Source organism: Odocoileus virginianus, unplaced genomic scaffold (genome assembly GCF_023699985.2).
Source record: "Odocoileus virginianus isolate 20LAN1187 ecotype Illinois unplaced genomic scaffold, Ovbor_1.2 Unplaced_Contig_10, whole genome shotgun sequence".
NCBI classification, from domain to species: Eukaryota; Metazoa; Chordata; class Mammalia; order Artiodactyla; family Cervidae; genus Odocoileus; species Odocoileus virginianus.
Window position 1 is genome coordinate 659,123 of NW_027224327.1, and position 27,772 is coordinate 686,894.

Consider the following 27,772-nt stretch of genomic DNA (forward strand, 5'->3'; position numbering starts at 1 on the left):
TGATGCGAAGAGCTGACTCATTGGAAGACTCTGATGCTGGGAAAGATTGAGGGCAGGAGGAGAAGGGGACGACAGAGGATGAGATGGTTGGATAGCATCACTGACTCGATGGACATGGGTTTGGGTGGACTCTGGGAGTTGGTGATGGACAGGGAGGCCTGGCATGCTGTGGTTCATGGGGCTGCAAAGAGTCGGACACAACTGAGCAACTGAATTGAACTGAACTGAATTTGCACTTATTGTCATTTAAGGAAAAAAAAATGCCTATGCAAAAAACCTGAAACTACAGACTTCATTTATATAGCACAGCTGAACAGAGAGATGCAGTTTTGCTAAACCATTTAACCCCGAAGGTCATCATAGTCTGTAGATCACAGGAGAACTGCAGATAGGAAATGTGAAGAGATATTACACGGCTATAGTCAGGAAAAGCTAGAATGTGAGAGACTTTATGGCAAAATGATCTGATTTTATCAATAAATACATTAAAAGGAAAAGAAAAGAGGGAAGGAGGAACTTCAATAGAAACTTAAAAATGTGTCACCTTAATGTGATGTGTGGATCTTACTGGATTTTGAGTCGAACAAACTTGTAAAAAAATAGGGAGCAAGAGAATCAAAGCTGTTTGTACCCTGATTGTATGTTTGATATAAAAGAAATGCTAATTTTAAAACCATTTTTTAATTCTGAAATGAAACTGGTATAGACAGCAACTCACAAAAAATGTGTAGTGTGATGCATTATGATGAAGTGAACACTTTTGTGATTTTTACCCAGGTCAAGAAATTGAACTTAGCTTGGCACCATAGAAGCCCTTCATGTGCTGTGTCCCCACCACAGCTGACTTTTGCCCTTCAAAAGGAGTCACTTTCTTCTTTTGGAATCATTTGCCATTTTCTTTTAAAAAAATCATTTCATTGCCCAAGAGTGCCTCTCCATACAATAGAGTTTAGTTTTCTCAGTTGTTTTACAAATTTATTAATTTTTTGGGGGGGATTGTGGTCTCTTAATTTATAGGTTCTTCCTCCATCCCTTTCTTTTCTGTTGAGTAACTTACACAGTTTGCCCTATACATTTTTTTTTTTTTGGCCACACCAGGTGGCTTACAGGGGATATTTGTTCCCCAACCAGGGATTGTATCTGGGCCCTGACAGTGAAAGTGTTGAGTCCTAACCACTGGACTCCCATAGAATTCCCAGTATATTATCATTGCAGAAATTTTTCTTGTAAGACTAAGAGTGTTACTGTTCTTCCCCCTCCTCTTTTTTACAGTAACTTTTTATGGCATTTGACACTGAGACTTTCTCTGCTTAATTTGATGTGAAATTTGTTTTGTTTAACTTCCCTGGTTCCCTATCCTGTTGATTTTATGTTATGTTAAAATATGATGACTTTAAAAAAAGGTAGCTTGCTTTTTGAAATTTCCAGACTCTGTTCCCTTCTTCAGCTTTTATTTGGACTTTTTCTTTTATTGTCTCTTATTTCTGTCCTACTCAAGTATTATTCTGCCCTCAAAAGTTTCTCCTTTGCATGGGGCCCTTCCCTGGAAGGGAGTCCTAGCTTGTGAGTTCCACGTTCACAGAGGTCAGACTGCCATGTGCTTACCTAGTATTAGGCTGAACAAAACCAGTTGGTCCATCATACTTGCCAGTGAAAACCTGTTGGCTGTTTCAGGGTTTTCTTATTCTCAGAATCATTAGTATCTCTGCAGTTTCCCTCTGCTTCCATGACCTCTGATAACTGCAGGTCTGTCTGCATTTTCTATCATGGAGAGTTCCTTCCCCTGGGTTTTGTCATAGATGTGGTCCATTGGTTCTGTTTTCATTTTTGCTCTAATGAGGGCACTTGAGAAGACTGAAAAACTGTGCTGCCAGTGGCCGTCAATACAGAACTGTATGACTTTTTTTTGGTTGTTTATTTTAAAGCTTGAGGTTTTATTTGTTTACTTGTTTTTATTTTTTGGCTGTGGTGGGTCTTCTTCGCTGCATGCGGGCTTTCCCTAGTGGTGGCGAGCAGGGGCTGCTGTTAGTTGCAGTGCAAGGGCTTCTCACTGCAGTGGCCTCTTTCGTGGAGCATGGCCTCCAGGGTGCGTGGGCTAAAGCAGTTGCGGCTCATGGGCTCTAGAGCACTGCATGAGTAGTTGTGGTGCCTGGGCTTAGTTGCTCCGTGGCATGTGGGATTTCCTGGACCAGGGATTGAACTGGTGTCCCTTGCATTGCAAGACAGATTCTTAACCACTGGACCACCAGAGAAACCCTGTATTACTTGTTAAAAGTGATAATGGTGGTATGATTAAAAACAACAACAACTGTGTTTTGGGAGTTCCTTGATGGTCTAGAGGTTAGGTTTTTGGGCTTTCACTGCCATGGCCCAGGTTTAATCTCTGTTAAGTGAACTGAGATTCTGCAAGCCACATGGCGTGGCCAAAAAAAACTAAATAAATAATTTTTTTGTTTTAATGAGAGATACTGAAACATGAATGAAATGTTATTTGTAGTGCATATCAAAATGATCCAATGAAGTGTGGTAGTACAGTGGAGAAAATAAGATTTGGCCATAAATTGATAATTACTGAAATATTCATCATGGGTACATGGGAGTTTATGGTGCTATTCTTTCTTTTTAGAAATAGAAGTTTGAAAGTTTTGTAATAACTTTAAAAAAGACAAAGAATGTAATGAAAAGTTTTAATGTTAATTTTTCACAGCAAGCTTTCCATTTCTCCTCCTCTTTTCTTAATTATTTGTATTCCAGCCATAGAAAAGAACATTCAATATGAATATATTACATAAGTGACATCAGTGCATATAGCAGTGCTTGTCATCATGTCCTTTCTTTTCCCCATTTCTTTATACTCGTGCATCTCGCTGTGCCTCTCGTTAAAGGTGGGGGTGGACTTGTGTTATTGTGCCTGGGCGTTAGTACATTTTACTCTGAACATACCCCATAACTCATTCAACCTTTCTTTTAAATATCTTACTGTGCTCCTGGGGTGATTTTACCTTTCCATCTATACTCTTTTTTTTAGTTCTGTTGGTTTTTTAGATGCAGTGTCAGTCTTCCTGTTTCAGGGAAGGGTTTTGCATTAATCCGCATATTATACTTAAGACTACATTGTTACACTTTGACACCTACAACTGACATTTGTAAGCTTAGTTTTCTGCAAGGTACATATTGTATTCCCTGGATAGCTTTTGATATCTTCTAAGATAGAATTTTAAAGTTCTGTTTTCAGAATAATAATAACACCTACTTCATGGAGTGATATTGGGAGGAGCTAGGTGAACTAGTATAATAAGGAAAGTAGTGAAGTATAAAACTCTTATTCCTGTCACATAATAAATGTTCAATAGATGTTGCCTTTGTTTTCACTGATGTTTTATTATCATTTTATTACCTATTTGGAATATTCATTTTTTATCTTGTCTTTGGTTAGAAATTATTTTTAAAAATGTCTTGTATCTTAAATGACAGATAGCAGCTGATGAACCGCCACCAGAAGGATGTAATTCATTTTTTTCAGTGCATGGAAAGAAGACTTGTGATTTTGATACCCTTGAGACTCTTCTACTGACAGCTTCTGAAAGGTACATTTGTGTTTATTTAAGTGTCATGCATTCATTGGGATTTCTTCTATATCAAATGCACCTTCTGATTTTTCTTCTGGGTTTTGTAGTTCATGAGTATAGTGGTTTAGAATATGGATTCTGGAACCAGACTGACTAGATTTAAATCCCAACTACATCACTTAAAATAGTTTTGCCTACTTAAGCAAATTATATAACCTTTCTTTCCTCATCTTGTTTCAAAATAGAGATAATAAGAGTACTTACTGTTATTTACTAATGACTATATCAGAGATGTTACATAGGCTTTTTCATCAGCTTAGTAAAGAATATTCTGTGTATTAAAACCAGTGCCTGGAGTAATGATATTAATGGTAATGATCTCTAAGGATAGTATTACTTTCAGACAAAGGAGATTATTTAAGATAATTGCAAACTTAATTTGAATATTATGTTGGTAATTAATAGGCTGACTTTTTTACTTAAAGGTGGGTTTCCTGTGATGGACAAATAATAGGTACTTCTTGCTATCTGGCTAGGGCAGTAACCCCTCTTTATATCCTCTCATACTTTTGTAAATAGGATAACAGCGATCTCTCTTTTGAGGTTGCTCTGTGCCAGAAGTGCCAAGGGTGTTTTAGGTGAGGAAGTTCTTCTTTAGTGAGATTACCTGCTCAGCATCTGTCCTGTGCCCACCAAATGATATGCATGCTTTTCCCTCAGGGTGATAATCACAAACACAGTGAGCAGCTTTCAGCCATCTCAGTGGGGAGGTCTGGGCTTTTGAAACTGGCTGCATGGCAAAGTGCTGTTCACTGGGGAACACGAGTTGAAAAAGTCTTTGTTTCAATAACGCAGACCTTTATAAAGAAAAGAGTGATAATGTTTCCTCTTCTGGGATGTGGTAACTTTTTAATGGATTGGCATATATCCTCTTATCCTTTTTTTCTGTGGTTATAAATTTATGCAGGTAGGTGGGTTTATTTTTATAAGAGGCATCTTCCACTTAGTACATGTAGGTGTACCTCCTTAAGAGGGATTGGTAGGTCATAACGTCTATGCATCATGATCTATTAATTCCTTGATGCCATTCTTAAAGGAGTTTTCTTGAGGGGGGGGAGTTTCAAAATATATGACGAAAACCTAAATAAATGTTAGATCCAGTAGTAGGGTGATCATAATGGTAAAAATGATAGAGAAGGGAGATGCTGTGATTGGGCAGTTACATGCTTAAAGTCATTCCTGCTGTTTTGCATTACTCACACTTAGGTTTTCAGATAAAAAGATAATTCTATTTATATAGTAGAATAATTTACTAAAGTTTTAGTACTGTGAGATCTGGATATGTATTTGTTTCCTGGCTCCCTCCTCTTCTTTAGGAATTGGTAACAATTTCTAGTCAAAGTCTACATTTTATAATTTATATAATTTACATTTTTTATTTTTAATTATGCACCAATAAGACTTATATCTGACAGTATTCTTACTAATAAAAGCTATTTAAGATTGTGATCCTCAATTTTCTATTAAGATGCTTATAATCTTTACTTAAATTATCATTGCTGTAGCTTCATTTTGTACTGTTTTTAACATTTAAAAACTTTTTTAAAGTTAACAGTCTTAAGCTTTTAATATTTATTTTCAGACCAAAACCTTTATTGTTCAAAGGAGATCACAGATACCCCTCATCTAATCCTGAAAGCTCAGCGGTTATTTTCTACTCTGAGATTGGCTCTGAGGAGTTTTATAATTTCCACCGACAACTTGTTTCAAAAAGCAATGCAGGCAAAATAAATTACATATTCAGACATTATGTATCAGTAAGTATTGACTTGTTGCTGTTTTAAATGTTAATTTGCCCAAGACAACCTTAGCCCTTAAGCTAATAATTTCACCCTTTATAAAATGACTTGAACTACTTCTTTGGAAACTGTGGTACTTTCATCAAATCTGTTATTTATACTTTGCTTGCCTTACTGAAGAAATATAAACAATTATGCTTTAAAAAATGACTGTATAAAGTTATGCTTTAAAATTTTTAAATAAAATTATGCTTTAAAAATAGCTTCCCAGGCGGCTCAGTGGTAAAGAATCCGCCTGCCAAGCAGGAGATGCAGGTTTGATCCCTGGATCAGGAAGATCCCCCAGAGAAGGAAATGGCAACCCACTCCAGTATTCTTGCCTGGGAAATCCCATGGACAGAGGAGCCTGGTGGGCTACAGTCCACAGGGTCACAAAGAGTCAGACATGGCTTAGCAGTTAAACAACACCAATATAAAAGTTACGTTCTATTTCAAAATGAACTATGTAAATTACATTTAATTTCATCCAGATTTAATATGGGCATCATACTATGAAACTGATTCTTGAATCCAGTTCCTTTCTAAACCCTTTTTTTCCCCTCCTTTTTGGAATTTTTGATTTGATAGAAGGAGGAGAATGTCTAAAGAGATAAAATCTAGCAGAATTGGTTTGAAATTAAGGTTTTCAAACTTTGGGTAGCATTTAGCATTTAAAATATTTATATGTAAAGATCATTAGCCTTTAAAGTCTCTTTGTCTTATTGAGCTCAGTAAATACTGAGTGTTAAGTCCCTGTGGAATAAGGAAAACTTACATGAGCAGAACCAGATTTGTCAGTATCCAGTTTTTGACCCTGCCCCGCTATGCTCTATTGCTGGTATTAAAAGGCAGGCCATCCTCATTCAGGATGATGGTAAGCCTGTGACATTTGGTTAGCCCAAACCCTATCTGAAGACATTTAAATTCAGTAAAAAAATGTACACACACAAACACACACATTTACACACTTGATCTCAACAAAGCACTTCAAGGTTTGAAACCTAACCAGTTTTCAACCCTGTGTAGGTCCAGAACTTCTTTTTTATTTTCTCCATTTCTTCATATGGTTTGGTGACCATTATACTTTCCACTATGCCTTCATCCAGTTTTGTTTCTACCTTGGAATCCCAGTTCTCACACTTGTGGCAGGATCCACAATCTAAGGATTCCCATGGAAGTTCAAGCATATCCTGAGAGCATAATCCTAGGTGATGACTACATGACATAAATGTGGTTGCACTCTGTATGCCATGGTGCATTAAGAGCTAGGTGGTAGTGATGGCGTGGGAGCTCGGTGGTGATGGAATGCTTGCTCTGTCTGCAGAATTCCAGGAAGGAACCTGTTTACCTCTCTGGCTATGGTGTGGAGTTGGCCATTAAGAGCACTGAGTACAAGGCCAAGGATGATACTCAGGTGAAAGGTGAATTTGTAAATTAAGACCAATGCGTTTTCTTTAGATACAAGTTAAAGGGGCATTTTTTTCTTTAATGAAAAAGAATATATTGAGGAGAATGATGAAGCTGTGTTTGAATCTTGGTTCTGTTATATTTGAGCTGGGTGACAAATTCTGTAGGGTGACAAATTCCTAATGTTTTACTCTATAGAACGTGGTTAATGATACATGCCTCTTAAAGTATTTGTGAGGAGAAAATAAGATGTATAGGTAAAAAAATTTTACAAAGTTTTTTGTACAATAAAGTTCAGTAAATAGTAGCTACTGTTATTGATAATAAGTAGCTCACAAACAGTAATTAACGTGTGATCCAATATGAAATCTTAAACTATTATATAATTAACAGTTTAATTTTTTTGTTGTTGTTGTCATTTTCTGACTTGGAACAGTTTATTATGGATACTTCTTCTTGTAATATGCTAGGGTTTTGAATTTCAACAAGATTTATGTGTACTCTTTTTATAAAGTCTTTTGCTTCATTTTAAAGGTAAAAATGGTTGATTTTGGTACATGGGAGGTAGCTGAGTACTTCATTTTGTTCTCAATAATTATATCTAGTATTAAGTTGCCTAGTTACAAATTCCTCAGAATTTTGATATTGAAATATCTGTTATTCTTAATTTTGAATAAATTTAAATTAAAAATTTCCAAAGTTCAAGGAAAAATACATTCTTACTTTATCCAGGAACACAGGATTATCAAAAACACATTTATAAATGTTATTATAGTTTCAGGTATTTTAAAATGTTTTCTTATATTTTTCAAATTTTATAAAGTTAATATTTTTATATTCTGAATGATTAGACATGTAATTTCTGTGCTTTTGTAGGAACTGAAGTTAACACCACAGTGATTGGTGAAAGTGATCCTATTGATGAAGTTCAGGGATTTCTCTTTGGAAAGTTAAGGTATGTATATTCTTTTGAGAGAGGGTTTTTCTCTCTTTAACTCTCTAGGCTTCTTAGCATTGTAAGTATCATCTTTCTCATTACTCTATCTCTTGTTTCTCAAGAGTACTTTACATATGTAATCTGATATGAGAAGATGACCATTTAGTTTCTAGTATGTTTATGATTTTTAGTAATTCTGAAGCACATTATTCTTACATGATACTATGACTGCCTGCTTATGGCTTAAGTTGATTTCCCTTTTTGGAACTTGTAGTTGGTGGCATTAAAGTTACATTCCACTTTTTGATTCACGTAGTAGGAGAAATCTAATAATTTTATGTAATCTTTTCCTGAGAAAATCAAGTGTATTTTAACTTAAAGAGGTTATAGCTATTTTTCTTTGCTTGTTTTTGTCTCTTAAAAAAAAATTATTGAAGTATAGTTGATTTACAATGTTGTGTTTACAACTATTTACTTATGCTCAGCATAGTTTGAAAAATTGCCAAAGAATTATAATAGGTATGGAAGATTTTATATGTTCATTGAAATACATTTTGTTGCAGTTTGCTTTATATGAAAGAAGATAGAAAATGGCTTTTTGAAGAAAATTTCATTAACTGTTTTATGAAAGCATCTTAGAATTTTTTACCTGAAAAATCTTAGCTTTTATTTTAAATGTTGCAGCTATTTCTGATATGACTTCTCATTGTTCTGAACCCTGAATTCTGCTCAGGGCTGAGGGAAATCTTAATTAGGACATCTATAGTGTGCTTTTTAAAAAAATAAAATTAGTATATGTAGGTGTAGTTTCATATACTTTAGCTTTAACATTTGGTTGAGTAAAATGATGTAACTGAAGTTTAGCAGAGATGATTTCATGTAGAGTGACTGCATATACTGAGTTTGTCCTGTGCATATGTACGTTTCTTTGTGTTGAACACCAATTATGGCCTCATTAGTATGCAGTCAGGTTCCATTTTTATTGCATCCAGATTTCCATAGTTCCTTTTCATATTCACGTTTTATGTTTGTTTTTTGGATAGCATTATGATTTCATGTATTTACAGCACAAAGATGTTGTGTAGAATATTGAAGACATTTTCTTTTATGGACATTCAGAGTAGTTATTTAGCTTTTTAAAGTAATTGGCTATTTTAACATACTTTTATCATGAAGAAACGTTTGTAGTAACTCAAATGGATTGATTGGATGGTGAGTGTTCTGAGTAAATGTTTTACTTTTGGCATGTTGTATTTAAGAAATTTTGAGTTATAATATTTAAAAACAATTAGTCTACTCCATCTGTTTTTCTGATCTAAATGATATATCTCTGCCTCTGAAAATTTGTTTTACTAACTTTAAATAGAAGACACTGTATTTTGAGATAAAACTAAGCAAAATCCAGTTATTTTGGCTAGCTTGAATTATATTCATGTGAGTAAAGGATTTATGGGCAGGTATTGAAAGAAATTCATTTTGGGACTGGCAGCAAGGTATTTCCAGTTTTATTTTGAGAAATTAAAAAGATTCAGGAAAGGAGAATAGTATACCCACATACTCACCGCTCAGAATTGATTGTTGCTATCATACTTGCTTTTCTGTATGAAAAAAACTGTGAATTGAGTTTTTTTCCCTTCAACATAATGTCTTCTTTTCCTTAAAGAAAAAGAAGAAACAAGTTGAGTAAAACACAGTGAATAGAGTTGAGGTCCTCTCTGTTCCGTACTCTCAGCCCCACTCCTCTCCTTCCCCTCAAAGACAGAATCACTTTCGTAGTGATGCATTTTTAAAATCTGTGTTTTTTTTTACCTGTGTTAGTTTTTAAATGAACTTATTAATTTTTTTAAGAAAAGTAGTTATACTTTAATATTTTTCCTATATTGTAGGATTTTTTTTTTATTATGTAGAGGGAAAAGTCGTGAAGATAAATTTGAGGTCAACTTCTAAATGCTTTGGGAAAGAAAAGACACATGAAAGGAATTGATTTTGTGTTTCTTTCAGAGACCTGCATCCTGACCTGAAGGGACAGTTGAAAGAACTCAGGAAGCATCTCGTTGAGAGCACCAATGAAATGGCACCTTTAAAAGTCTGGCAGTTGCAAGGTAATAAAAATGTAGAAGAATTGTTCTAAATTTTACAGTGTTAGAAAAGTTAGAATTTGTATTTGTTTGTATTTATTCACAGATTTTAAGGGTCGTGTGATTTACTATGATTTATCAGAAATGGAAGGAAGTTCTTTTGTAGACAGATAACACTTAGCAGAATAATATATATTTATAGACGAGTACCAGATCTTTCTCTCTTTGACCAAATGTGTTAGTTTGTAAAACTAGAAACAAGCTTGTCAGAGTCTTTGTGTTTCTATATGTGTACATTTATTAAACAGCTGGATGCTAAAGGCATCTCAGTATGGCAGGCTGTGCTCTTTTGGTCCAAAGAACTATATATCAAAGTTTTTTTCCCAAGATAATTTACTAAAATCTTTTGCTATACTTTGTGATATGTTGTAAATTCAGAAGAAGGAAAAGGATTTGGGATGGATTAATCCTGTGCTAAATGTGTTGGTGTGTACCCTAGTGTTTATGCAGGCAGATCAAGGAACAGCTACAGTAAACACTCCAGGGGCCTGTGAACTGTGTAAAACCTGGATGTGCTCTGAAATTGTGGCATTCTAAGGCATTCTTAATTACCAAGAAAATAATTGGAAATAAATATTTTTCCTATTTCTCATTGTGTTTGATTAATACACTTCAACTTCTGTTTGACGTTGTTGCAGATCTAAGTTTTCAGACTGCTGCACGAATCTTGGCTGCACCTATTGAGTTAGCTCTCGTAATTATGAAGGATCTCAGTCAAAATTTTCCTACCAAAGCCAGGTAACATAGAGTAATAAAGTTTTGAGACAGTCTTCTTTTTAATATATGTCTAATTATGTCCATGTTTATGCCATGTTGAAGAAACTAAAATATGAAAATGCTTAGAAAATTAAAGTTCTGTTGCTACCAGTACTGTAATACTAATGGTACCATCTTTTTAAGAAGGCACCCCTGCATTGTGTGGTTGAAGAGAGTAACTGCAAATAATCACGTTCTTCAGCAGTAAAACAGAAATAACAGTACCTGCCTTTCAGGATTAGATGAGTTAACAGAATTTAATATATGCAGACGTAACTAATCTAGGGTCAGGTGTGGACTCTAGTGCTTTTCTTCCTAAACAATTTCATATATATCATCTTAATCAATCTTGATGAAGGAAATGAATTATAGAGGCTGACTTATTCATAGTGACTGATTAAGGTTTTGAATGCAGTTTTTCTGCATTGCTTTCAGTTGTATAAAGGTCTTCTACTTCTCATAAATATGAGGCAAACTTGTTTTAAAAGCCACATTTTCAGAAACTTAAATGATTGTCAGTCCTTTACTTGAGTAATTGAATGAGGTGTTTTAACTGAGATGCTTTTGTAAATAAGTTTGTTCACTTGGTTAGTCTTGGAAAACACTTAGACAGGACTTAAAAATCATGTAGTACATCCTTATTTAGTCATGTGTGCTGTTGACATGTGCGTGTGAAGTTGCTTCAGTTGTGTCTGATTCTTTGTGACCCTGTGGACTATAGCCCACCAGGCTTCTCTGTCCATGGGGATTCTCCAGGCAAGAATACTGGAGTGGGTTGCTATGCCCTCCTCCAGGGGATCAAACCTGTATCTCTTATGTCTCCTGTATTGGCAGGTGGGTTCTTTACTACTAGCAGCCACCTGGGAAGCCCTGTTGAAGACATACATATGCTTAAAAAGGTTGAGCAGTCTGTAGCCTTAACTTATTTAACATTTTCCTTTTATTCTATGAGCTGTAGAGATGATGTATAGGAATAGAGTTGCGTATATTTAACTAAGTTCCTGGAAATAACTGCACTTGGATTAAAATCAGCTATTATTATTATTTTTCCTTGGTTTTATATCTTGTGATAATGAACAATATACACATCTGAGAAGAGAAATTTATTTTATCAATTGTAAAGGTTTAGAGTTTTTTCCATTTAGTTTTTTTTGTAATTTATTGAACAGTGTATTGTTTCATATAGCGAAATTGAAGTCATGTATATCAAATACTGAGCTTTCCTGGTGGCTCAGAAGGTAAATACTAAACCAATCACTGATAATGTTTTTCTTTCCTTAGAGCAATAACAAAAACAGCTGTGAGTTCAGAACTTAGAGCTGAAGTGGAAGAGAATCAGAAGGTACTAACCAATAGTAGCCTTTCTATTTTGTATTATATCTTAAAGATGCACAAATGTGAGTTAAATCAGTGACATTTAATGGTTTTACTCTTCTTTTATTAAAGATGATGGTATTTTGATTCATTTCTGGAATCTTTTTTATACTTTCTGTTTTTAATCACAGTTGAATATGAATATAAATCAAAGCTTCAAATAATGTTATCAGTTTCTTTAGAAAAATAATATCCACCCCTAATATGTCCTACTCTCTGTGTATCCCCCTTCCCAGAAGCATTTGCTTTCAACTCCTGATTTCTTTTGATATTTATCTCCAGATCCTAGCAAGCTTATATTGGTACTTTCTCATTTTCCAGTCTCATATATTGGCTTCTGTTACAATGGTGAGGTTTAACTTTCTTTCACTGCAGTCCCTCTCCTCCCACTGTCTACCAGTACTTCATACTGGCACTGTCCCTGTCTCTCTATTATCCCTGTAGTTTTGTCATGATTATATCAATTTTTGATCTGCTTTACTGTGGACTGGTTGTTCTTTGTGTCTAGTGTTGTGCTGTGATTAGTCGCTCAGTAATGTTTGATTCTTTGCATCCCCATTGATTGTAGCCCACCAGGCTCCTCTCTCCTTGGGGATTCTTCAAGCAAGAATGCTGGAGTGGGTTGCCATGCCATCCTCTCTTTATGTCTAGTACATAACAGTTACCTTGAGACCTTCCTTTAACCTCTTTTGTTGGATCTCCTATCTCTTGGATTCCATGTCTTCTTTGATTTTGGTTTACTCCCTTATTTTGGTGCAGCAAATCATTCTTCATGAGAAGGGTTGTGTGTGAGGTAAATTCTAAGAAATCAGTTTTCCATTTTTTTTTTTTGTGACCATGCTATGTTGCATGGATCTCAGTACCCTGACAAGGGATCAAACCCACGCCTCCTGCAACGAAAGGGCAGAGTCTTAACCACTGGACCGTCAGGGAAGTCCCTTCTGTTTCTGTTTTTTATCAGTAGCTTGGCTGGGTATAGAATTCTAGGTTGGAAGTTATTTAGAAGTTTGAAGGCATTGCTCCTTGGAATTTTGGTTTCCATTATGGCTTTTGAGAAGTCTGAAGCCTTTGTATACTGGGCTTTTTTTTTTTTTTTTTTTGAATCATAGGATTTTTTCTTTGACCCTAGTAATCTGAAATTTCACAGTGATAATGCCAAGAAGGGCAATGCCAAAGAATGTTTAAGCTGCTGTAAAATTGCACTCATTTCACATGCTAGCAAGGTTATGATCAAAATCCTTCAAGCTAGGCTTCAGCAGTATGTGAATTGAGAACTTTCCAGATGTACAAGCTGGGTTTAGAAAAGGCAGAGGAACAGGAGATCAATCTGCTAACATTGTTTGATCATGGAGAAAGCAGGGGAATTCCAGAAAAACATCTGCTTCATTGGCTGTGTTAAAGCCTTTGTGTAGGTCACAAAAAAACTGTGGAAAATTCTTAGATGAGATGAGAATACCAGATCACCTTACCTGTCTCCTGAGAAACCTGTATGCAGGTCAAGAAGCAACAGAACCAGACATGGAACAACTGACTGGTTCAAAATTGGGAAAGGAGTACATATTGTCATCCTGCTTGTTTAAATTGTTTGCAGAGTACATCATGGGAAGTGCTGGGCTGGATGAAGCACAAGCTGGGAGTTAAGATTACTGGGAGAAATATCAACAACCTCAGATAGGCAGATGATACCACTCTAATGGCAGAAAGTGAAGAGAAACTAAAGAGCCCTTTGATAAGGGTGAAAGAGGAGAGTGAAAAAGCTGGCTTGAAACTCAACATTCAAAAATCTAAGATCATGGCATCCAGTCCCATCACTTCATGGCAAATAGAAGGGGAAAAAGTGGAACAGTGACAGACTTTATTTTCTTGGGCTCCAAAATCACTGTGGATGGTGACTGCAGCCATGAAATTAAAAGATGCTTATTCCTTGGAAGGAAAGCTATGACAAACCTAGACAGCATATTAAAAAGCAGAGACATCACTTTGCCAACAAAGGTCTGTATAGTCAAAGCTATGGTTTTTCCAGTAGTCATGTACAGATGTGAGAGTTGGACCATAAAGAAGGCTGAGTGCTGAAGAATTGATGCTTTTGAACTGTGGTGCTGGAGAAGACTCTTGAGAGTCCCTTGGACAGCAAGGAGATCAAACCAGTCAATCCTAAAGGAAATTAACCTTGAATATTCATTGGAAGGACTGATGCTAAAGTTGAAGCTCCAGTACTTTGGCCCCCTAATGTGAAGAACATTGGAAAAGACCCTGATGCTGGGAAAGATTGAAGGCAAAAAAGGAGAAGAGGGCAGCAGAGGATGAGATGGTTAGATGACATCACTGACTCAATGAACATTATTCTGACCAAACTCTGTGAAATAGTAGAGGATGGAGGAGCCTAATATGCTGCAGTCCATGGAGGTGCAAAGAGTTGGACACGAATTAGCGACTGAACGACAACAATGCCTTTTAAAAAAGTCTTTGTACTTTTTAGTGGTTTGTGGACCTTTTAAATCTGGAAAATCATTTCTTTTAGTTTTGGGAAATTTTCTGGACTTATTTCTTTGCATTTTGTCTTTTTGGTTTCTCTTTTTTGTTTTTCTAGAATTCCTGTTTACTCTTAAGATGTTATACCTTCTTGAGTTGTTTGACCTAATTAAAAATCTTTTATTTCTTGTTTTCTAGTTCTTTTGTCTTTTATTTTTAAACTTTCTTGGATGGATTTTCAGGCCATTTGTTGAGATTCTTTTCTTTAGTTGTCAAATTTTTAATTTGCAAGGGTTATTGTTATTGGATTCTTCTTTTTATGGTGTTACTTTTCTGAAGATATCAATGGTTCATGTGTGTGCTTTCTTCTCTTTTCATAGTCTGTTTCCTTTTAAGTTGCCTTTTTGTTTTGGTCTCTTGTCTTAAATGTTGGAGGCTTTCCTGAGACATCTGGTGATCTCTCACTAACTGCTCATATTGGAGAGCAAGGCAATAAAAATCTGATTGAAATCCCTAAGAATGCAGCTCTGTGACTGTAGGCTAAGGTGATATGGTCATTTCTTAGGGCACTCCAGTGACAGATCTTTAAACTATTCATCTTAAGCTGTGTAGTCTCCAGAAAAGGATCTTCTCATCTTCTGCCTGGCAGAGTTGTTGAAGTCCAATAGAGCAGAGCATTTGATAACTTCCACTCGGTCCCCTGTTTTCAGCATGGGATCCCTGCCCTCAGCTGTGTTTCATTTCTCATAGATCCCAGTCAGTCTTTCCCACAGTCACAGGATGCTGTGTTTGCAGCCTGGGAGTGAGTAGACGTGGAATTTTTCTTTCCCATGTGAAAATTTCTGATTCTTGTTGATGCAGTTTTCTATTATCTACCCTTCTCTTGCTTATCATTTATCTTCTCAGGGCAAAGAAGCAAAAGCTGTGGCTTCTGCATTGTTTTCTCTTGTGTTTTTCCCACACAGTGCTAGATCTTAGAGTTAATTTCTCTTGGTCCACTGACTGCGGGGTCATGAAGGGAGCCCAGTGGTCCCTGCTGTTCACCCCCAGCCCTGGGAGAGCTTAAGGGATCCAAGTTCTGTCCCTAGTATCTGATTTGTTTCTTTTCTTCTCTACTGTGTGGTGTCGAATATATGATTAACTGTTCCAGTTTTCTTGGAGAGAAAGAATTGAATGGAAAGGAGAGAAGTCAATAGAAGCTATGATATGGTATCAAAGCAGTGTTTCCAATGGGTTAGGCAGTTCTGAAGGCTGCAGGGGCTGTGCAGTCATGTGTATTCCACCATGACTGTGAGCATCAGTTGGAGGGCCCCCTAAAGGCCAGGCCTTAGAGAGCTTGGGTGCATATAGGTGCTGCCCTTAGCTCAGCGACTTAGTATCTTGGTATGCCTTAGTTTGGAGGTTTAAGGGAGATACCTCCCTTAAAGGGTTTTGAAACCCTTTTGGATCAGATCCCTGGACTTCATCCAGAAGGCCAGCTGTTAGTGACTGCTGGCTCAACCTTGACTAGCATCACAGACAGGCAAGGGTAGCAGAAAAGTAAATCTCAGCACTTGGCTTATTGAATACCCTCCCTATCCCACCATTGTAGGAAACAGTGTAATAATCATTGTCAATATTTGTACATAAAGCCAGAAATGTGGAAATTTTTGTTAAACATTCTCTTCCTACTCCTTAATAAATTTTTAATATTTCAGTATTTCAAGGGAACTTTAGGATTACAGCCTGGAGATTCAGCACTATTCATCAATGGACTTCATATTGATTTAGAGACACAAGATATATTCAGGTATGGATAAATATTTTTCACTCTGAAAAGTTTTAATAATGTGTGGCTGCTTATGATATGTCCAGACTGTTGTCCCTCCTTGATGTGACATGTTGCAAAACCTGATGACGTATCAGCCTAGTGAATGCATTTAGGTAGTCCATATTCTGGCTGGGATGGGCCGAATGATACTTGGCCATTTTTTAATCATAATGTACATCTGATACCTTGGACATTTAAGGTCTAAGTGTCTATTATTTGAATAGCTATCTTTTTGTTAAAATGTGGTTTAGGATTAAATTTCTCTAAATTGTCCCCATGAATTTTGGGGTGGGTGGGTGTGGAAGACAAGTGGAATTCTGATTTTATCTTTGAAGTTAAAAGTGGCATAGTTGACACTAAGGTTTTATAATAGTGAAAACAAAAGCTATGGTTGGTTAATGCTTCAGAAGAAGCAGTTTCTACAGTAAGATACTTTTCACGTTAATTTAATCAAACTTTTATGTGCTTTCAGATCTAGTAAAAAAATTGGTAAAGAACACATTAAAAGACTGCCCTTGTTTTTATTTCATATTTAAAAAAACTTTAATTTTCCATACTATTACAAACTGTGTACTAGCTTTTTGTAAACACTTTTCAATAATGCAGAGATAAAGGAACTAAACAGTAAAGTCTTCATTTCATTTCATCTTATTTAATCTTCCTTACCCTGCAAACCTTTTAAGTTGGGTGTGAATTCCTCCAGACCTTTTTCTATGATCTTATGTATGTGGGCCTTGTGGGAATTGATATTGATATTGAAACATATGTTATTTAGTATATTTTTTGGTGCTACTAAATTATTTTCAGATAGTTGTAGATTCATGTACAGTTATAAGAAATATCACAGGGAGATTACTTTAGTGTTTTTAAAAACATACAGTGTAAAATCCAGATTTAGGATTATTTCATCCTCAAATTGTGTGTGTGTAGTTAATCTCTACACAATATATACAATGATAAGTATAAATAAGTATCAACCAAGAAGCAAGTCTTACCCACTTTGTTCTGCATATTTGGACAAAATGAAGCAAGGGAAGAACCTCCTCTTTTGATTTCTGAACTAGTGTGATGGGGCATTGAGTTTGAACTGATCAATTTTTTCATGGTGAGAATCTTTTTTTAGAGCCCTTTTTCCAAAATACTGTTTTTTTCCCCCAGTCTGTTTGACATATTGAGGAATGAAGCTCGAGTGATGGAGGGTCTACATAGACTGGGAATAGAAGGCCTTTCTCTGCATAATGTCTTGAAACTGAATATACAGCCCTCTGAGGCTGACTATGCTGTGGACATCAGGAGCCCTGCTATTTCGGTAGGTATTCCGTGAGTGTTCAGGGGGTGATTTGGCCAATTATTTTATTATGGATTTTGCATCTGTCTTCTATGAAAGATAAGTTATTCCTGTCATCTCTTTCATTGGCATCAGAGATTTGCAACAACTGCTTATATGGCATATGTGTATATAATAAAGTAGGCTCTTAAATGCTCCAGAAAGTTGAGTCATCTGGTTTAATGTGGTTAAGACCGTGATTTTTCGAATTTTATATCTCCTTAGGAATCAGCTGAGCATCTCTTGGGAAAGTGTTTATTTTTTTAGTTGCATGCTGGTCTTGTGTGATTTTGTTTAAAAATATTATTTTAGCTCCCAAGCCTCTTTAAGAAAAGACTTCAATACTGAATGATTTATATAGATTAATATCTGCTGTATGATGTCTCTGGGCCTTTGTCTCCTCAGATATAAGAGACTAGAGAGATTAGAGCTGCCTCGGGTAGCTGTGGTGAAAGTGACACAAGCGGTAGAGACGTACCCGCACCTTTGCTCTCCAGGCCCTTTTTCTTGATGTCTGTCCTGCTTGTAGTTTAGGGAAATTTTTTGGAAAGGGGAGTAACACAGAATGTAGATGTTTTCTACTTGAATTCTTACTTGGTGTTATAACTGTTATGTTGATGAATACTGTTACGTGATTTGTTTTTCTGTAGAATTTTTTTCATTACAGAGTAAAGATATTAACATAATTAACAATATAGGACCCATTGCCATACTTACTAAATGTTAGTTTAATCATTTCATGTTTTCTTGGAAGAAAAAAATGTTTTGGTCAAAGCCCTCTTTATATCTCTTACTAGTTCCACCCCTCTCCTCCCTGCAGATAATTCATCTTTTGAAGTGGGCATGTATCCCTCCTGTCACTTATTTGATCATTTTCTTCCCTGTCATATGTTTTTAAAATTTTGAAAAATGCCATATCTCAGTATCCTTCATCAAATTAAGAAAAAAAATGAGTTACTCAGCAATTTTTTCAAGACTTATTTGCTTGATACATAAAGGTCTAGTTTATCATATCATCTTTTATATTTTTAAAAAATATCTTTAATAAATTCACAATGTGGAACTTAAGACATACAAAAGAGTGTGTGTTGAAAAAACTCTTCACTGAGATGTCCAGTTTTTCTTCCTAGAAGCAACAGGCTTTATCAATTCATTGTATATCCTTCCAGAAATACTCTTTATTTACACGAACAAAGTATTATTCACATACTTTCCCACCCTGCTCTTTTGTACAGATATTATGACCATTTAATTCATTCATTTTTGATGAATGTTTAGTTGTTTCTAATTTTTTACTGTTTTGAGCAGTATTGTTATGGCCCTTTTGTACCTCTCTTTGTACATTTTAGAATTTAATATTTGGGATAGATACCTAGAGCTGCAGTACTTGGATAATAGCAAAAGTTTCATCTTTGAAGTGAAGTGAAAGTTGCTCAGTCATGTCCAACTTCTTGTGACCCCATGGACTCTAGAGTCCATGGGTAGCCTTGTGGGATAGATACCTAGAGCTGCGGTACTTAGTGGTAGGATAGTAACAAAAGTTTCATCTTTATTAGGTCATTTTCTCTAAAGTGACTGTTACAGACTTCAGAATTGAATGAAAATGCCCATTGTTCTATATTTTTGCCTATTCTTGGATATTGACAATATGAGTGAAATTACATTGTGCTTATTAGTTTATATTTCTTGGATTACTAGTGAAGATGTGTATCTTTCCTTGTGTTAATCGTGTATTTAAATTTCCTCTATAAATTCCTTATTCATATTTTAGACTCATTTCTATTTCTCATACGTTTCTTGCCTTTTTAAATTGATTTGTTAGATTTCTGTAGATGATCTTGACACTAGTCCTTTATTGATTTCGTAAGTTGCACATACCTCCTTGTATTCTGTGGCTTGTATTTTAGTCACTTAAAATACATTGCTGTATGCATTTTGTATGCATTGCTGTATGTGGCCTTTCTCTAGCTGCCGAGAGCAGGGCTGCTTCCTGGTTGCCGTGTGAGGGTGTCTCCTTGCAGTGGCTTCTCTTGTTGTGGGGCACAGGCTCTGCGCACGTGGGCTTCAGCAGTCGTGGCACATAGGCTTAGTTGGCTCACAGCATGTGGGATCTTCCTGGACTACAGAGTGAACCTGTGCTCTCTGCATTGGGGACATTACCGCTGGACCACAGGGAAGTCCGAGTCATTCATTTTCTACTTGATCTTTACATTTTTGAAAATGGCCTTTTCCTACGTGATTATTCTTGAAATAAAGTCTTACTGTTATTTTTGAAAATTTCACTGGTGGTAACTAAAGTATATATGCCATGTGTGTTCTTTTTTTTGTAGTGGATCAACAACCTGGAAGTTGATAGCAGATACAATTCATGGCCTTCTAGTCTACAAGAATTGCTTCGCCCCACCTTTCCTGGTGTAATCCGACAGATCAGGAAGAACTTGCACAACATGGTAAGTGAAACTTCTTTGCTGGACCATGATCTTTATTTCTCCCTTGCCTTCTTCCTTTTCTATCATATCTACAATGTTCACTTCTCTCCTTAACTAGTTGCTTCTCTGCCTCGCTCCTGCCCCCCACTACCACCACTAAATATGCTCTCTTTCTAGCTCTATGTTCAAATGGAAAGGGTTTGGAAATGTATTCATTGACTGTAGGGCTGTGAAATGTCTGCATATAAGGGATGCTCCTCATCTTTAAGTTGAAGGTTTAGATTGTCTTGAGTTTTAAGATAGTTTTCCTTTTTCACTCAGAAGATAAATATATCTAACATTTTTCTTAAATAACTTAATCCCTAAAATTTGATAGTTCATTCTCTTAAACAAATCTTTGCCAGCTCCTACTTTTTATCCTTATTCCACTGCTTTAGAGAGATAGAGGTTCTTAGTTGGCCCTCTTCCCCCATCTCATGTCTTTCTCTTCCCTCATGCAGCTCCTGAAGAGACTGGGCAGGTGAGGGCCGAGGTTGGCTTCCTCAGAACTTTTCAGGGAAACTATCTTCTGTACTTCCGTCACTCTTCAAACCCCTTTTTTTCCTTCCTAGTCAAAATTTCAGTCTCTTTTTTTTTTCTTGGAATATGAAATAATTTATTAAATGAGAACGTTATTTGATTCAATGAGATAGCTATTAGTTTTTAAAGCACATCATGAGAGCTTAATACATGATACCTATTATTGTGGTCAAAAAATTGGGGTCTGTCCTTTGAAATGAATACCCAAGAAGCTAATCTCTGTTTTCTAAAGTGGAAGGATTAATAAAATATGTATTGTTAAGTAGTGAAGAATAGAAATAAGGCATCTGGATGTAGTTTTCATGTTAGCATAAAATCACGAGAAAATCATTTAGTCTTTGAGTACCATGTTCTTTGAATACAGAGGGAGGGTAACTGTGATTTGTATAATTTCTTTTTTATAAGGTTCAAAAGTAGCTGGAGAAAAACGGCCAACCCAATAAAAAGACTAAGGCATTTTTACTGACCCAGTGACATTTGAGTAAATGTCATTTCATGTTTTCCTTTCCCTCTTCCTATAGGTTTTCATAGTTGATCCAACTCACGAAAGCACTGCAGAGTTGATTAACACAGCTGAGATGTTCCTCAGTAATCATATACCACTAAGGTAACATCATTGTTGATTTGATAATATAACAGTTGAGGTTTTGTTTGTCGTTCTTAAAAGCAAATGTGGTACTACTGAACTTTAGGATAATTAATTGTGGGGATCATTAATGACAGTTTTATCTTTAGCTCAGTATGAAGCCAGTGTATTTTGGGGTAGAGAACTTGATGAATAGAATCTTACTGTCATTGAGTTATTAGTAAATAGCCCATGTAAAAATAGCATGTGATTTCAGTTTATTTTCCAATGGAAGGGAATTTTCCTACAGAAGTGTCCACATCACACAGCCTACCTCCACTTTTGGCAGAGATAAGAAACTTTGCCAAGAACTTTTGTTAGATTCAGAACTAAATGTATACACAGCTTTTTATAGATGCAAACACACATTTATTTCACTAAATAGATTTTACCAAATCTGCCAACAGAGTATTTAAATGGCTGAGTTTCCACTGTGCCTTTTAAGACCAATGTTTTAAGGTTTTACACATAAAGGTTAAGGTATTTTCACTCACATTCTAAATAATATCTGATAATTTTATGAGTTGATATAAGTTGAATTCTTAGAAAACATGAAAATAAAGAAGAAAAGAGTGCTTTAGTTAACAAATGTTATTGTGTGTTCCATACTCAGCACTGAGCTAAATGCTGTGAGTGCTATATAAGGCACATTTCTACCCTCTTGGAAAAAATACAGTGCCTACTTCCTGTAAGATACTTGATTAAGTGCTGAGTTATATCTTTACTAGTTATAAGTTCTTTGGAATTTCCGGGAAACAAAAGACTATAGACAGATATTTGGGAAGGACAAAGGTTTCATGGCAAAGTTGGATTTAAGTAGACTTTGAAGAAAAAGGTGGGTTTTCATTGATGGAAAAGCAGAGGTTTTGAGTTTAATGAAATTTTTAATGTAAACCTGAATACTACCAGGCTCAGTGGCGGATTACAGCCAGACCTATATTTGATTAAAAGGGAAATATAAGAGTAGTCATGTATGGATGTGAGAGCTGGTCTTTAAAGAAAGCTGAGCACTGAAGAACTGATGCTTTTGAATGGTGGTGTTGGAGAAGACTCTTGAGAGTTCCTTGGACAGCAAGGAGATCCAACCAGTCCATCCTAAAGGAGATCAGTCCTGGGTGTTCATTGGAAGGACTGATGCTGAAGCTGAAACTCCAATACTTTGGTCCCCTGATGCGAAGAACTGACTCATTAAAGACCCTGATGCTAGGAAAGGTTGAAGGCAGGAGGAGAAGGGGACGTCAGAGGATGAGATGGTTGGATGGCATCACCGACTCAATGGACATGAGTTTGAGTAGGCTCTGGGAGTTGGTGATGGACAGGGAGGCCTGGCGTGCTGCGGTTCATGGGGTCGCAAAGAGTCAGACATGACTGAGCGACTGAACTGACTGATAAGAGCAAAAAGAAGTTGGCTCATGGCACACAGTAGGCACTAGTTAAAAATTTACTGAATTGGATTGAGAGACAGGAACAAGGAATATGGTCTTCGGATGGCAAGGGTAGATAAGAAGAAGGCACTGGCCTCACAGGCCTGTTGTGAAGAGTCGGGGGAGAGGCAAACCAGCAGTTGTTTTCCTTTGTTGCGTTGATGTGGTGCCTGGGTTCTTGGCAGTTCAATGAGGAGAGGAGAGAACGAATCTGAGAGCCTTCTTGCTAGTCCTTGATGAGGGACTGAGCCTGGAAGAACCCAAAGTCTGAATTTGGGGGCTTAGTTAACAGAATGACTCTAATGCCCTTTTTAGAAATTGAATACCTGGGAAAGGGAAGTATTGCTACTTTGTGAGGAGATAATTGGGTTCTCTCCCTTATTTTTATTTTCATAAAAATAATATTTAGGTCCTTCCTGCCTGGAGCTTACTCATGGGATTTCTGTCATAAGAGAGGTTTAAAAAAAAAAAACGACAATTTTTAATCTAAAAACAAACCCTCTCAACCACCTCATCTTTGGATACATAAAATTTCCACATACATTCTGAGAGCATGATGTTTGAAATATGTTTATATTTTCTTCTATTTAAGCTGTACTTTAAAAAAAATGAATAGACTTTGTGTATCTTTTAGAGCAGTGTTGATTAAAGAACTGATGTTGCTGCATTCTTATTAATGAAAGTCCATAGTTTATATCCAGGTTCACTGTTTGTGTTGTACATTTTGGGAATTTTTACAAATGTGTAATGACAAGTCTCCACCATTATTTTGCAACAGTATCATAGATTAGTTTCACTGCCCTAAAAATCTCTTTTGTGTCACCTGTTCGTTCCTCCCTACCTCTCTCCCAACCCCTGCCCACAACTGATCTTGTTACTGTCTCTGTAGTTTTTGTCTTTTCCTGAATCATAATGTATAAAACATTTTCAGATTGGCTTCTTTCACTTAGCAGTACAGTATGCTTTTAAGTTTTGTCCATGCTTTTTTGTGACTTGATACCTCATTTTTTTTTTCCCATTTATTTTTATTAGTTGGAGGCTAATTACTTTACAACATTGCAGTGGTTTTTGTCATACATTGAAATGAATTAGCCATGGATTTACATGTATTCCCCATCCCAGTCCCCCCTCCCACCTCCCTCTCCACCCGATCCCTCTGGGTCTTCCCAGTGCACCAGGCCCGAGCACTTGTCTCATGCATCCAACCTGGGCTGGTGATCTGTTTCACCCTAGATAATATACATGTTTTGATGCTGTTCTCTTGAAACATCCCGACCCTCGCCTTCTCCCACAGAGTCCAAAAGTCTGTTCTATACATCTGAGTCTCTTTTTCTGTTTTGCATATAGGGTTATTGTTACCATCTTTCTAAATTCCATATATATGTGTTAGTATACTGTAATGGTCTTTATCTTTCTGGCTTACTTCACTCTGTATAATGGGCTCCAGTTTCATCCACCTCATTAGAACTGATTCAAATGAATTCTTTTTAATGGCTGAGTTTACTATGCCCCTGCTATGTACTATGTTCCTATATATATATATATATTTTTTTTTTCCCATTTATTTTTATTAGTTGGAGGCTAATTACTTCACAACATTGCAGTGGTTTTTGTCATACATTGAAATGAACTAGCCATGGATTTACATGTATTCCCCATCCCAGTCCCCCCTCCCACCTCCCTCTCCACCCGATCCCTCCGGGTCTTCCCAGTGCACCAGGCCCGAGCACTTGTCTCATGCATCCAACCTGGGCTGGTGATCTGTTTCACCCTAGATAATACACATGTTTCGATGCTGTTCTCTTGAAACATCCCACCCTCGCCTTCTCCCACAGAGTCCAAAAGTCTGTTCTATACATCTGAGTCTCTTTTTCTGTTTTGCGTATAGGGTTATCGTTACCATCTTTCTAAAGTCCATATATATGTGTTAGTATACTGTAATGGTCTTTATCTTTCTGGCTTACTTCGCTCTGTATAATGGGCTCCAGTTTCCTCCATCTCATTAGAACTGATTCAAATGAATTCTTTTTAATGGCTGAGTAATATTCCATGGTGTATATGTACCACAGCTTCCTCATCCATTCGTCTGCTGATGGGCATCTAGGTTGCTTCCATATCCTGGCTATTATAAACAGTGCTGCGATGAACATTGGGGTGCACATGTCTCTTTCAGATCTGGTTTCCTCGGTGTGTATGCCCAGAAGTGGGATTGCTGGGTCATATGGCAGTTCTATTTTCAGCTTTTTAAGAAATCTCCACACTGTTTTCCATAGTGGCTGTACTAATTTGCATTCCAACTAACAATGTAAGAGGGTTCCCTTTTCTCCACATCCTCTCCAGCATTTATTGCTTGTAGACTTTTGGATAGCAGCCATCCTGACTGGCGTGTAATGGTACCTCATTGTGGTTTTGATTTGCATTTCTCTGATAATGAGTGATGTTGAGCATCTTTTCATGTGTTTGTTAGCCATCTGTATGTCTTCCTTGGAGAAATGTCTGTTGAGTTCTTTGGCCCATTTTTTAATTGGGTCATTTATTTTTCTGGAGTTGAGCTGGAGGAGTTGCTTGTATATTTTTGAGATTAATCCTTTGTCTGTTGCTTCGTTTGCTATTATTTTCTCCCAATCTGAGGGCTGTCTTTTCACCTTGCTTATAGTTTCCTTTGTTGTGCAAAAGCTTTTAAGTTTCATTAGGTCCCATTTGTTTATTTTTGCTTTTATTTCCAATATTCTGGGAGGTGGGTCATAGAGGATCTGCTGTGATTGATATGTGTCGGAGAGTGTTTTGCCTATGTTCTCCTCTAGGAGTTTTATAGTTTCTGGTCTTACATTTAGATCTTTAATCCATTTTGAGTTTATTTTTGTGTATGGTGTTAGAAAGTGTTCTAGTTTCATTCTTTTACAGGTGGTTGACCAGTTTTCCCAGCACCACTTGTTAAAGAGGTTGTCTTTTTTCCATTGTATATCCTTGCCTCCTTTGTCGAAGATAAGGTGACCATAGGTTCGTGGATTTATCTCTGGGCTTTCTATTCTGTTCCATTGATCTATATTTCTGTCTTTGTGCCAGTACCATACTGTCTTGATGACTGTGGCTTTGTAGTATAGTCAGAAGTCAGGCAGGTTGATTCCTCCAGTTCCATTCTTCTTTCTCAAGGTTGCTTTGGCTATTCGAAGTTTTTTGTATTTCCATACAAATTGTGAAATTATTTGTTCTAGTTCTGTGAAAAATACCGTTGGTAGTTTGATAGGGATTGCATTGAATCTATAGATTGCTTTGGGTAGTATAGCCATTCTGACAATATTGATTCTTCCAATCCATGAACACAGTATATTTCTCCATCTGTTTGTGTCCTCTTTGATTTCTTTCATCAGTGTTTTATAGTTTTCTATGTAGAGGTCTTTTGTTTCTTTAGGTAGATATACTCCTAAGTATTTTATTCTTTTTGTTGCAATGGTGAATGGTATTGTTTCCTTAATTTCTCTTTCTGTTTTCTCATTGTTAGTGTATAGGAATGCAAGAGATTTCTGTGTGTTAATTTTATATCCTGCAACTTTACTGTATTCATTGATTAGCTCTAGTAATTTTCTGGTAGAGTCTTTAGGGTTTTCTATGTAGAGGATCATGTCATCTGCAAACAGAGAGAGTTTCACTTCTTTTCCTATCTGGATTCCTTTTACTTCTTTTTCTGCCCTGATTGCTGTGGCCAACACTTCCAAAACTATGTTGAATAGTAGTGGTGAGAGTGGGCACCCTTGTCTTGTTCTGATTTCAGGGGAAATGCTTTCAATTTTTCACCATTGAGGATGATACTTGCTGTGGGTTTGTCATATATAGCTTTTATTATGTTGAGGTATGTTCCTTCTATTCCTGGTTTCTGGAGAGTTTTAATCATGAATGGATGTTGAATTTTGTCAAAGGCTTTTTCTGCATCTATTGAGATAATCATATGGTTTTTATCTTTCAATTTGTTAATGTGGTGTATTACATTGATTGATTTGCGGATATTAAAGAATCCTTGCATTCCTGGGATAAAGCCCACTTGGTCATGGTGTATGATTTTTTTAATATGTTGTTGGATTCTGTTTGCTAGAATTTTGTTAAGGATTTTTGCATCTATGTTCATCAGTGATATTGGCCTGTAGTTTTCTTTTTTTGTGGCATCTTTGTCTGGTTTTGGAATTAGGGTGATGGTGGCCTCATAGAATGAGTTTGGAAGTTTACCTTCTTCTGCAATTATCTGGATCGCTTGAGTAAGATAGGTGTTAGCTCTTCTCTAAATTTTTGGTAGAATTCATCTGTGAAGCCATCTGGTCCTGGGCTTTTGTTTGCTGGAAGATTTCTGATTACAGTTTTGATTTCCTTGCTTGTGATGGGTTTATTAAGATCTTCTATTCCTTCCTGGTTCAGTTTTGGAAAGTTATACTTCTCTAAGAACTTGTCCATTTCTTCCAAGTTGTCCATTTTATTGGCATAGAGCTGCTGGTAGTAGTCTCTTATGATCCTTTGTATTTCAGTGTTGTCTGTTGTGATCTCTCCATTTTCATTTCTAATTTTGTTAATTTGGTTCTTCTCCCTTTGTTTCTTAATGAGTCTTGCTAATGGTTTGTCAATTTTGTTTATTTTTTCTAAAAACCAGCTTTTAGCTTTGTTGATTTTTGCTATGGTCTCTTTAGTTTCTTTTGCATTTATTTCTGCCCTAATTTTTAAGATTTCTTTCCTTCTACTAACCCTGGGGTTCTTCATTTCTTCCTTCTCTAGTTGCTTTAGGTGTAGAGTTAGGTTATTTATTTGACTTTTTTCTTGTTTCTTGAGGTAGGCCTGTAATGCTATGAATCTTCCCCTTGGCACTGCTTTTACAGTGTCCCATAGGTTTTGGGTTGTTGTGTTTTTATTTTCATTCATTTCTATGCATATTTTGATTTCTTTTCTGATTTCTTTTATGATTTGTTGGTTATTCAGAAGCGTGTTGTTTAGCCTCCATATGTTTGAATTTTTAATATTTTTTCCTGTAATTGAGATCTAATCTTACTGCACTGTGGTCAGAAAAGATGACTGGAATGATTTCAGTTGTTTTGAATTAACCAAGA

At 36.3% G+C, this 27,772-nt stretch overlaps 1 protein-coding gene across 3 annotated transcripts in view; it reads left to right on the forward strand.

Moving 5' to 3' along the window:
• The window catches only part of UGGT1 (UDP-glucose glycoprotein glucosyltransferase 1), a 120,805-nt gene that overhangs the window by 12,678 nt on the left and 80,355 nt on the right, over nucleotides 1-27,772 (forward strand). For all 3 annotated transcript variants that reach the window (XM_070463940.1, XM_070463941.1, XM_070463942.1), the window contains exons 5-15: nucleotides 3,475-3,587; nucleotides 5,212-5,386; nucleotides 6,732-6,828; nucleotides 7,691-7,769; nucleotides 9,753-9,853; nucleotides 10,528-10,627; nucleotides 11,927-11,987; nucleotides 16,189-16,280; nucleotides 17,460-17,610; nucleotides 19,959-20,078; nucleotides 21,158-21,243. In XM_070463940.1, coding sequence (XP_070320041.1) covers nucleotides 3,475-3,587; nucleotides 5,212-5,386; nucleotides 6,732-6,828; nucleotides 7,691-7,769; nucleotides 9,753-9,853; nucleotides 10,528-10,627; nucleotides 11,927-11,987; nucleotides 16,189-16,280; nucleotides 17,460-17,610; nucleotides 19,959-20,078; nucleotides 21,158-21,243 — 1,175 coding nt within the window. The remainder of the gene's footprint in view (nucleotides 1-3,474; nucleotides 3,588-5,211; nucleotides 5,387-6,731; nucleotides 6,829-7,690; nucleotides 7,770-9,752; nucleotides 9,854-10,527; nucleotides 10,628-11,926; nucleotides 11,988-16,188; nucleotides 16,281-17,459; nucleotides 17,611-19,958; nucleotides 20,079-21,157; nucleotides 21,244-27,772) is intronic.